This window comes from Drosophila innubila, chromosome X, assembly GCF_004354385.1.
Source record: "Drosophila innubila isolate TH190305 chromosome X, UK_Dinn_1.0, whole genome shotgun sequence".
NCBI lineage: Eukaryota > Metazoa > Arthropoda > Insecta > Diptera > Drosophilidae > Drosophila > Drosophila innubila.
In genome coordinates, this window is record NC_047626.1 from 17,940,146 (window position 1) to 17,952,369 (window position 12,224).

The 12,224-nt window shown below is 37.6% G+C and overlaps 2 protein-coding genes across 2 annotated transcripts in view; both read left to right on the forward strand.

The window, feature by feature from the left end:
• Window positions 1–251: 251 nt before the first annotated feature.
• On the forward strand, window positions 252–2,969 carry LOC117793769 (mitochondrial 2-oxodicarboxylate carrier). The gene is made up of 3 exons (XM_034634160.1): window positions 252–437; window positions 678–857; window positions 2,029–2,969. The coding sequence occupies exons 2-3, from the start codon at window positions 696–698 to the stop codon at window positions 2,776–2,778; spliced, it is 912 nt and encodes a 303-aa protein (XP_034490051.1). The 5' UTR covers window positions 252–437; window positions 678–695; the 3' UTR covers window positions 2,779–2,969.
• A 1,425-nt stretch (window positions 2,970–4,394) lies between these two features.
• LOC117782770 (amyloid-beta-like protein) overlaps window positions 4,395–12,224 on the forward strand; it is a 67,581-nt gene continuing 59,751 nt past the window's right edge. Inside the window, exons 1-2 of the mRNA XM_034619807.1 lie at window positions 4,395–4,561; window positions 5,948–6,237. Coding sequence (XP_034475698.1) covers window positions 6,163–6,237 — 75 coding nt within the window. The 5' untranslated portion in view covers window positions 4,395–4,561; window positions 5,948–6,162. The remainder of the gene's footprint in view (window positions 4,562–5,947; window positions 6,238–12,224) is intronic.

Consider the following 12,224-nt stretch of genomic DNA (forward strand, 5'->3'; position numbering starts at 1 on the left):
TATATACAGGGTATACAATAACGAAAGCTTTTGACTTTTGGTAGATCTGATCGGCTCGGCTGTAAGCAAATTTAACAGAAAGCTTTTCCAGTCAGCTTTCCGTCCAGCTGCGTCAATAAAAGCTCTGTCCGCATTTCGGTATGCTCCGCTTCGTCTTCCCTCGTTACCCGATTCCAGTACAGGGTGTTGTTGTTGTTGTTGTTATCGTTGTTGTGGCTGCTGCTGCTGCAGAATTCAATTTGCCTGCTCGGGCTCAGTGCGAATTGAACTGTCGAAACGCGCGGCGGCTGCGTTTGGGAACGTGGAATTTGTTTATCTTTGTTTTTCGTTCATTCTTTATTTTCGAGAGCGTAAACTGTGGGATTAATAGTTTTTTTTTTATTATTTTTATGTGTAGCAATCGCAATTGAAATTGAAACAAGTTATTTAGCGAACAAGTGAGCATTGAGTTAAGCTTTCATAACAAAATTGTTGCTGCTTCGATCTCGTCAAATAATTGGTCAAGATATTTAATCAGATCGGGCATATCAACACATCATTTATCTATGCAAACATAGATATACACGGCATCACACACACATACGCATGCATATGCGTATACATTAACCATATATATATGGACGTCTATTTACAAAGAATATTTGCAAAACCACTGAAATCAGTTTTAATTTTGGCAGATATTACAATCACAAAACATGAGCAATACACACGACATATCGCCCGCGAGACGAGCTGCCTTCCAGGTGTTGGCTGGCGGCTCTGCCGGATTCCTCGAGGTGTGCATCATGCAGCCCCTGGACGTGGTCAAGACCCGCATGCAGATCCAGTGCACTCCCGCCAGCGCAATCTCAGCCGAGGTGAGTCTAAAGTATCTAGATTTCTCCATCTCATCTCTCGCAGTAGTGCAGCTCTCAGAGAATGTCAACAGAGAAGCTTGGAAAGTCAGTGAGAGCTTTAGCCGGAGAGAGCTATCATACAGCTTTTAAGTGATTCGGCTCAAGTGATTACCCTCTTAACTTCTGAGACTGATATCATCGACTCACACTCACAGATATAGGCTTCAAGGCGTTGATAAGACTGAACAGCTTTTATGACCACAGTGCTTACCAGCTGATAGCATAGATATTTGGAAATGTCATGCCAAGGTCAATTTACCCGTAGATTCTTTCTTTCGAAATGCGTGCTGAACGATTAAATAAATTAACAAAATATGCTTATATTTAGATGGCCCAAAACAAATCCACAGCTGATGTCTGTCTGTCTACATATTTAATCAGTTCGAATGCTTTAATTTGTTGTCGTGCTGTTTTCCCTTATCGATAGAAACCGCTACCAAAAATTAAAACAAATATATATATATACTTCGGTTATCAGCTGATTTGACTCATTCGCATAATCATTCAATCGTGTGTTTCACATATCGCTAATATGTCTAGTGAAAGTTCTAGCTCTAGACTATTCCTTCTCTGTATCTTATCTCCTACAGTTTTGACTTGGATATTTATTATGAGTTAAGTAAAGTTTTACAAGACTTTAAAGCATGTTAAGCCTCTGCTCTACATAAATATTAAGTTAAATGATGATATTATCTATTCTTTTCTGTTTGGCGAGTGAATTCTACTAACTAGTTTATAGCACAATATTAAAATAGATGCAAAATCCAAATAAAAACACACACGCACACACAGTCGCACAACAAACGAGTCCAATTAGCATAGTGTCTAAAATATTGAGCACAATGCACCCAATTTTTATTTCAATATACCGAAATGCTGTGAATTTTGCATGGAGAGCGTATTTTGGAAATGAGCAAGTGAGAGTGTGCTCACTAAAAGAAGCTGGGTTAGCATATTGGTATATACAAATTATATATATATATGCATTATGTATAATACAATGATAGTCACAGCTATTTTGACCCAATACATTATTAAGTACTATATACTTCCATCTTACCATTTTTTATATCTTAAATAATAAATCTTAAATCTTACATCTGAAATTTTAAATTGTTTATCTTATTTTTAGGGAACTTATACTGGCGTTTTTGACTGCTTCGCCAAGATGTACCGACAGGAGGGTATTGCATCGTATTGGAAGGGCCTAATTCCGCCTATTCTAGCCGAAACACCCAAGCGGGCTATTAAGTTTCTGGTATTTGAGCAGACGAAGCAATTCTTTCAGTTTGGCTCACCAACACCGACACCGCTGACATTCTCCCTGGCGGGATTGACGGCGGGCACATTGGAGGCCATTGCAGTGAATCCCTTTGAGGTTGTGAAGGTGGCACAGCAAGCGAATCGTCAAAAGAAAATGATAAGCACCTTCCAAGTTGCCCGGGAGATTGTAAATCGTGACGGCTTTGGGCTGAGAGGTCTCAACAAAGGCGTGACCGCAACAATGGGACGCAACGGTCTCTTTAACATGGTCTACTTTGGTTTCTACCACAGCGTAAAGAATGTTGTGCCCGAGTCGAAGGATAGCACCTGGGAGTTCTTGCGTAAGGTGACCATTGGCTTCACGGCCGGCACCCTTGCCTGCTTCTTTAATATACCCTTCGATGTGGCCAAGTCCCGCATCCAGGGACCACAGCCAGTGCCCAACCAGATCAAGTACCGCGGCACATTAAGCTCAATAGCCATTGTTTACCGGGAGGAAGGATTCCGGGCGCTCTACAAGGGTCTGGTACCCAAGATAATGCGACTCGGTCCCGGTGGCGCCATCATGCTGCTCGTCTTCGACTATGCCTACGAATATTTATTGCTGAATCATTCGTAGTTTCCTTTCATATTAAGATTAAGAAATTATCGGTTTGTTTATAATTTTTATTATACACCTACTTTTATAATATTTTTTTTTGATTCTACTGAATTTTGTATACCTTTAAATGATATAGATATAAAAAGATATTTACATATACACATTAAATTGACTGTAAATACAAAGGAATTTAAATGCATTTATGGCAAGTTTAAGACTTAATGCAATTTGAGTTTGGTAATAAAAATTTTTATGCAAAACTCAATTTTAAGACGAATTCCCCCAATTTAAATAAAACTTGGTCAGGATTTGTGAAGTTTACTACTTCTACTCAGATTGATAACTGTTTTATGTTAGTGAAAAGATAATTTCATTAAGAATAAGTAGTTACAATATTTGCTTTATACACTAATGCTGGCCAAGAATAAAGTAGTTCTGTTACATATTTATCACAAAAACCATTATGCCCACTTTTACCAAATGTCAGCATATAAGAAGCTCAATGAAGCAATTATTTAGACACAGTTCTGGGTAATTTTATTATCAAAAGCTTTAAAATATTGAAGCTCATTGCACTCAATAAATGGCGCGCAGTTAACGAAGCATTCACTGAACGAAAAAGCTTAGCCAAGACACACACCCGCTTTTTGGGTAAGAGCAAAGCTAAGTCATCAAACTAAACTTAACATACACTTCTATAAGCTGTGTTAAATATTAATTCATCTCATGTTAGTAAATATTTTTTTCGAAAATGTTATTGATTTGAAGGGATGCACACTCAAAAGCTTGATCTTTGGAATGAAAATATACTATGAAATTCCCTGTGCTTCCATCGCTAGATTCTAAATCATTAGCTATATTAGAATCAGAAAATAATGAATCATAAAGTATATTTGAGCCATCACACTACTACTGCTAGTAGATTTAATACTTAAAAAAAAGTATTAATTAAAATTTATATAGGAAAGCTACTGTTAAAAGAAGCCCGACTTAAACCAAATTCAAACAAGATGTAAAACAAAATGCCAAAAATACTACTCGTTTTATTTTAATATATTAACAATCGATTAAAATGTTCATAGTAAACCATAATTTGAATTGAATTTTGAAATAAAAGCGACAGGTTTGAACCAAATTTGGACAAACAATAATGAGACAGTTAAACACATTATTTTCTACAATAAAGGAAAAGGTCATGTGTAAATATTTGAGTAATCTAAAGAAAGTTTTATTTTTAATAATGAATTAAATTATAAATATGTGCAATTTAAAAAAGTATCTGTATATTAGTTTTGATGTATAAGTTGCTGTCGCTAGACTTTAATCGGAACTTGAGCTGGAACTGAATTGAATAGCGAGCTTTTTAAGCAGCATCCCTGAAAGCACATAGCACCTGCTGCTGCTGTTAGACCTACACTGAAGCATTCACATACACACTCATTGGCACACGCACACCAGCAAACATTCAATGCTATAGCCACCCCCTTGTGGCAGGTTGCAATCGTTGTTTCGCACTTGATATTGATTTGTGGACAGGCGCATGCGAAGTCGTGCCACAGTCGAGCTTCAGTTCGAGGTCGAACCCGATGACGAGTTCAAAGTACCGAGTCCGAGTCCGCGAACAGAGTCCGAGTCCGAGTCCAAGTCCGAAACTGAGTCCGTAGCCAAGTGGAGAGTCTAGAGCCAACGAGTTATCCGTGCAGTCAGCGACACTAGCAGTCGTTTGTGAGCGTTCGCAGCGCAAGGTACTCTTTAAGTTTCCTGGCGCATTCGAACCATAACTGTGACTGAACAGCACAAGGTTGTCAACCTGGTTTCGAGAGCAAAAGAGAGGCAGAGAGAAGGAAGAGAGAGAGAGAGAGAGAGAGAGAGTGTGTACAAGCTGTAGTTGTATACCATACAGAGAGCGTTGTTGTTTTTTTTTTTGCTGTTCTTCAAGTGTCGGCGTTAAAATTGTTGTTCTATTTGGTTATGTTGTTTTTTTTTTCAAGTGCGTGTCGAAACCAATGAAACAAACACAAATGAGAAACAAAGTGCAAAACGAGGAAATAATTTAAATAAACGGACCTCACCAAATTGTTGCTGTTGTGTGCAATTTTAATGAACGTAAAGTAGTTTCCAAAATTTGTGCTGCCTTCAATCGTAAATTCCTTCTTCTTTTTTTTTATTGTGTCCTTTGCGCAATGCGAGTAAGCGTGGGGAGTGAGATACACAGAGAGGGAGAGAGAGAGAGGAAGAGAGAGAGAGAGAGAGTTGTGCGTGTGTGTGCGATTGCTTTGGAATTGTGCGTGCGCAGTTGTTCTACAATCTAAATGAAACAAAAGCTGGAGAGAGATGGCCAGAACAGAGAGAGAGAGAGAGAGAGGGAGAGAGACAGCGATAGACAGAGAGAAAGTTAAGAAGGAAGAGAGTGAAGACATGTGAAATGTGACGGACCTACGCAAAAGCTAAAACACTTGAACATAACTATTTGCAGCTGTTTTCTATCCGATTCCAAATGCTTCCCCAAACTATTATAATGAAAAAAAAGTTTTCCCCACGTTCAATAGAGTGAAAAAGAAAATGTTTCTCAGTCAAGTCTCAGTGGGAATCGATATATTTTTATTAAATTCATTATTAAATGCTTTAAGTACGACTCGTGTAAGTCTTAGACCTATAATAGAGCGACGAGAACACAATGACAATAGCGAGTAACGAGTAACGAGTACTGGGTAACGGTTATCGGGGAGCGAACTGTGACTAGCGAATAGGGTGGAAAGCAGTGGAGAGGGCATAGCATACGCTCAGGCGTATGTTCGCTCTTTCTGTGACGCCAACCGAACCTAACCTCTCTCGCTCGCTTTATCTCTCTGTAGCTCTTTCTCTCTCACGCGCTTGCCCTCCTTGCTCTGACAGCAGCTTCTACTACGTTCTACAATCAAAAACTACTACGCACACACACACACACACACATTTATATACACATATATATATATATTTGTATATATGTATATGTACATTAAATAGTTGACGCTTTTCGTTGCATAGTTTTTGGAGGCAGTGCAAAGGAAACAAGACACATTTACTTTAGGGCAACAGCAACAACCGCCAATAAGTGCTCTATTTTTTAATACAAATCTCTCTCTCTGTATTGTAACTGTCAAATAATTGTAACTCTCATTGTTAACATTGTTGTTGTCTGTTGTAGCCAAAGCAAAAGTTAAAGCCAAGTCAACAGACCGAAGCAAAGACACAGTCAATGTGCAAACGAAACCAACCAAATAATTAACCAAAAAAACAAAAAAAAAAAAAGAAAACGAAAGAAAACAAACAAAAAATCAAGTTGAATAAGAAACGTTGCAAGGCGAGCTAAAGCGAGAGAAAACAATTGGACAAAGCGCGACAAGCCAAAAAGTGCTAAAAATGTGCGCCTCGCTGCGTCGTAATTTGTTGCTGCAGAGCCTTTGGGCCGCCGTTGTGCTTCTTGGCAATGTGCAGGTGAGTCATACAGTCGAAATCCTATCGTTACTCTACCCCACATTTAAACACACACACACACACGCACATGCACACAGAGAGACACGCACACACAGAGTTTGCTGGTCTAAGTGGAACCCGCAAAGTATGCTACACGGAAAAAAAGATTCTGAGATTTCGGGAAATCCCAAATGCCATCCAAAGTTCAGTGATGTCGAAATTTCATAAACGAATACGAAATATTTGATTTAAGCATGGTTTTTCGCAAATATTTAGCTTTTCGTGAATTTTATGACAATTTTGTAATTGAAACACTTATTTACCTATTTAAATACTGAGTCGTTCCTATTTGATAGTCATTCATTTTATAATCAAATCCTTAAAAAAATACACAGAAAATAAATTGATGTACTCGACACATTTTTTACTTAAAATTTCTTCGTTGTGTGATCAAATAAATAATAAAATTAGAGAAAATTCTGATTGTAAGATTGCGATTTTTGAATATTTTGTATTTTTAAAATGGTACAGTTTTAAAAAGAGTATTCTTGATATAAAAAAAAAATGGTTCAATCAAGAATTTAAACTTGCATATTAGACTGTATATTTTTTTTTTTTTGCTGTGTACTACCAAAAATGTGCTACGGCAAAAGAGACTCTGGCTTCAGGTCTCGCCGTTTGCTACTGTCCTCGTACACACACACACACACACACTGAACTACACAGAGAGACAAACACACACACACACAGGATACGCGAGTGTGCGCAAATATTGGCTTAATTGAACAGTTTTTTTCAGTTCTTTTTGGTTTTGTTTTGGTAAGCCAAAAGCGGGCACAACACTTATACAACACGCACCCAACCAATTTGCATATGAAAGTAGCGGACGTAAAAACTCATCTGTGAGGGGGAAAAAACTAGTTAGTAGGACGAAACGAGAGAGATAGACAGAGAACGAACAATTTTACTAATGATGTCGCTTAGAACTTTTGCTTAAACTTAATGAATATCAGTCAGCGTGTTTTGGCAAGTGCTGTTAATGGTATTTTTCTACTTTCGTCTGACACACTCACCCACTTACATATATACATACATATGTATGTATGTATCTGACTTGTGACATTTGTGACCAACTGATCAAAGCATTTAATAAGCAAACACACACTCGGCAATGTCTTTATCGAAATGAATTTGAAAAACAATTTGCCTTATCAATTTTACTGAACTTAAATAACTCAAAGCAATTTGCCCAGACCGGACAATACAAGAATTCAGAATAGGACAAAACACACACACACACACACACACATGTTGTTGAGAACTAGCTATTTAAGGCAGAGAAAACAAAAACCTTATCAAATTCATACACACACATACACACAGAGAAGCAAGAGATTGAAAAATGTGAGAGAGAGAGAGAGTCAACCTGAAATGGGTATTAAGTGGTAGGTGAGGTGGGGGGGGGGGGGACAAGCTGACAGGATACCACGCAAGCACTTCAAGGAGGCAACGAGAAGAGCTGGAAGAAGGAGAATAGGAGAGTTAGACTTAGCGTAAGCTGCTTTATAAGCTAGCCTGCTTCTGGTTGCACGTTGCACGTTGCAGGTGCTTGGACTTGTGTCTCCCAATGTTCCCGTTGCTTTGTATGCAGCCTGCAATTTGCTTTGTTCCCCTCCCCCCTCCCTCCCCCCCCTTTCTCGTGCCTCCAGTGAATGCCTTTCAACTTTCTTCGTGTTGCCTGATACTTTAATACCGCTATTCATATAGGTTGTTGTTGTTGTATTTCTTGTAGTTGTAGTTGTTGCTGTTGCCAACAATTTATGAGTGACCCAGGGCAAAGGCCTGTGGCTGTCACAGTCATAGTCACAGTCACAGTCACAGTCACAGTCACAGTCACAGTCACCTCCAGTTACAGTTCTATATCCACCCGCGCTCCAGCCCCATTCTCTACCTCCGCTTTCATATCCATATCCTTACTCTCATCCATATCCTCATGCTCAGCTAACCCTCAGCTCGTCAGCGACCCGTCAACATTGCCGTGCACGTTATCAGACAAACGCATCGCTCGTCAACCTTCTGTGGTTGTTGTTCCTCTTCTTCCTATTCCCGTTGCTGTTGTTGTCGGTGGTTGCTTACACTCATTTCATTCACGTTCATTTTTCCCTTTTCTGCTCCTCCTCCGCTTCTTTTCCCTTCTTCGCGGGTTTCACGTATTTTTTGCAGTTTTTTTTTTCATTTTTAGACTCTGTACTTAATAAAGTAAAAACGGGTCTATTAAGTTTGTCAAAAAAATTGTGCAAATCAGGCAGAAGAGGCGAAAATATTTTATTTTATTTTTTATTTTTACAAAATAACAAATGTTAAAGTCCATTTTATATTGGAGTTTATTTTTGTTTATTTTATTTATGCACGACTAAAAGCAGTCGGCAAAGAAAAATTTACTAACTATAAAAATTCAGCTAATAATTAAAAATAAAATTAATATTAAATATAAATTATGAACTGTAAAAAAAAAAATTAAACTAAATCTGGGGTATGCAAAAATTGTAAATGATTCAACAATTGTTGCAAGGATTGGGGAAAACCCAGAAAAACCCAATCAGCTGAATAAAAATTAGTGTTGATATTAGTAATAGTATTAATACTAGACTAGTACAATGTAATATAACAAGTTATAAGTATTAGTAAGGTCTGGGATTTAATGAAAGGTATTGGAAAAGTGAGGATATATATTCTTAATCGTCATCAACTGTAGATCTTTAGATCTCAGATACTTGAAGAACTTTAAGAGTTTTCTCCATATCCTGAGCAGATCAACTTTGTTTTAAATTGAAAATTATAAGAAATTTCTAAGATTGAGGCCTGATCCAACAAATTGCAAGGCAATTTAAGGTAAAGAAGAAAGAGTGTATGTGTGTGTATGAGTCTATTTCTAAATAAGTCCAGGGTGTCTCACATTCGGGTTTTCTCGACTACGTAGCCTCTTCCACTAGTTAATTTTTTATATTTTGTTTCAAAGGACTCTTCGCACGCGTCTCTGACTCATACGCCGTACAGACAGTCACGAAGTTGAAGCGGCCAAGCACAATGTGCAATATGTCCAGGAAACAACCCAACAACCGTCAGCCGATACCGGCCTGGATTCCGTTCCTCTTGTATGCAACCCATACAAAGTCTAGTCACATATTAAAGCCCTTACAGTTACGAGCATGCCAAGTCACAGGGGGCTACCATGGATAGGGACTTAGCGGGGGTTTGATAACTGTGCTTTGGCCATATGATTGTAAGCTGGTAACTCGCAACTACCAACTGGCAAGCCAGCAAGTTGTCAGACCGCTGGTCGCTCAACTTCAGCTACCCCTAAGCCATGTTTACAGCAGTTCGACTTAATTCAGATATCACGGGGTTGACAATGGAATTGAAGCGAGAGAAATAGATGAAGAGGAAGAGGGGAGTCTGCGGTGGAGAGTCAATTTAAGCCCATTTAAAAAAAACCATCTTAGCCAATCTGTCGATCTTGCATTCTGCGCCTTTGTCCTCACTTTTGATTAATATGCAAAGCCCATGACTTTAGCAGCATTCTCAATATATAAAATGAATATTATAACATCATTAAGCTATTTAGCTAATTTATGGCTTAAAAAAATGCAAATAGTTGCAAAGCGGAGATAATTTTGGTAACATATACCTGATTTTAGTCCTTAGACTTTCCTGGTTTCCATTGCTGTAAAAGATCTGTGACACTAATCGACTTCATGTTATTCAGTAACGATGGGATCAAGAACTAAGCCTATGCAATCATAACTTTTGCACCACTATAAATAAAAAAATTACATAACAATGTTATTTAACTAACCAAAATCCTTCAAGGATATACATTTTCTTGAAAAGAGATCAGTTTGGGTCTTCAAGTGCCAACTTAGATACTGCTAGTTTCTATTTCTTGTCTATTACCATCTTTTGTGCTTAATTAATTCAAATTGTTTATGTAAAATTTTACAAGTTTGTTTACTCAATATTCGCTTTGAAAAGCCGAGCTCGAGTTCCGAAATTATATAATTCATTCATACACATATTAACTTGATCGAAAAATATTATATTATTAATTTCATGTAAGAGTTTAAGGAAACTCAATTTAAATTCAGTACGGATTTTGTCTCTCTTTAAAAGCTTGTGACACTCATCACCTTCATGACATGCACTAATGATCGGGCCAGTGTTCAGTCGAATGCACTTCAACGACTGACCCATCCCAAGGACTTTACTGTGGGGTCTTCACTGTGGCTCCCAAGGGCTGTGCCTAAGCATTGCTCATAAAAACTCGTTTGCTGTTAATGCTTTGTGCGTGGCCTGCAGCTGTTGTAGTAGTTGTGGTTGTTGTTCACATTGTTGTTATCTATTGTATATACTATATAGCTGTGTTCGCTCCTCGATGCGGCTGCCACTTGCATTTAATCATAGGGTAAGGTTCGCATTCGCATTCATTGCCTGCACTTGGTCACTGGTCATGGGTGAGAGATGTGTGTGAATCAGGGATTAAAACCGAAACGAAGAACGGTTTGGTTATGCTCGCTTTAAGGTTTTCAGTTAAAGGTTACGAAAAATATTTTAATTTCGTAACAATTACCTGTTTTTTTTTGTAAGTTTCGGTTTTGAAATGCCGATTCGGTTTCGGTTCACAAAAAAAAATACAAATTTCTTTACAAAAAGACCAACTTTTTTCCTTGTTAAGACTGTTACTTAACGCACTGTATGCACTTCAGTTGTACACAAGGGCAAACACAAACACTTATGCACTTTTCAAAGCCAGCCGCCGATTTAGCTGGCGTAACAAAAGCAAAGTTGCGCGTTTTTTTCAATCGCGAGCAGCAACAGTGCTGCCATAAGTCGATAAGAAAAACAGGGTAGACGGACTCCGAAAAAAGGACAAATATTTTAAAAAGGGACAGAAAAACAGAACAAATCTCAAAATTTCAACTTTATCATAGTTTTTATGTACACACGAATAATACCATGCATAAGTTTTTGTGTTATTGCTGTTTTTGCCGCGATGTTGTCAATTTTTGACCGTTAAAAATATTAAAATTGGAAAAGAGTCTTATAAATAATCTATGCTAAAAAATAAAAACAAAGAGTAAGATCCCAAAATAACTTATAGAAAATTGAAGACTTTTATGGCCGTACGCGTCGCAGCCGAAATTCAAGAATTTGTTTGTTGTTTAGTTTCATTGGGGGTCATAAATGATTTTCGCGTAGCGTCAAAAGTTATTGTTGTAGCCGGAGCACTGGGAGCAGCGTAGTGATGTAAAAAACATCGATGAATCGCACATCGAATTTTATTTAACGATGTTTCGCGATTTTTTACTATGTTTTTGCAGATACCGATGTTCATCGATGCATCGAAGTTTGACAAAAACATCGGTCGTAACGATTAGGACTGCTATAAAAGCATAACATACGATACATATGACTGCTACGGAAGCACTCATTGTTATAATTATAATTTAAAACATTGTTTATCAAAAATATGGATCAACGGAATTGAATCAACGGAATTTATTGTGATAATATTTATTTTAAACATTGTCAATAAAAAATTGTTAATGTTATGAACAAAAATTTGTATTATTTTATCGTATATATACGATTTATTTAATTTAATTTTTATTCCTTTTTTTTTAAAGGAATTATGTTTAGAAAACGGAACATCGGACACGATCGATGCATCGAAGTTTTTGACCGATGCTTTATACACCATTGAATTTTCATTTTGTAAACATCGATATCGAAGTTTCGACCCAATTTTACATTACTAGAGCAGCAAGAGCCAAAAATGCGCACAAAAGTAATCGCCGATTTGTCACCACAAAATTCGTAAGAAACTCACACGAAGACAAAAATTGAAGTTTCACGAAAGCAAGCACGAAATTTGCAATGAGCACTACAACAACACTGAAGTCATAAATTATAGCAAAATGAGAACTTTTATTGCCCCATCGTCGCGACGA

What these genes read in the sequence shown, in the direction of transcription:
- LOC117793769 (XM_034634160.1), top strand. Translation starts at nt 696, where the DNA reads ATGAGCAATACACACGACATATCGCCCGCGAGACGAGCTGCCTTCCAG. An exon ending in CCAGCGCAATCTCAGCCGAG is followed by an intron (nt 858 to 2,028) that starts GTGAGTCTAAAG and finishes TCTTATTTTTAG; the next exon opens with GGAACTTATACTGGCGTTTT.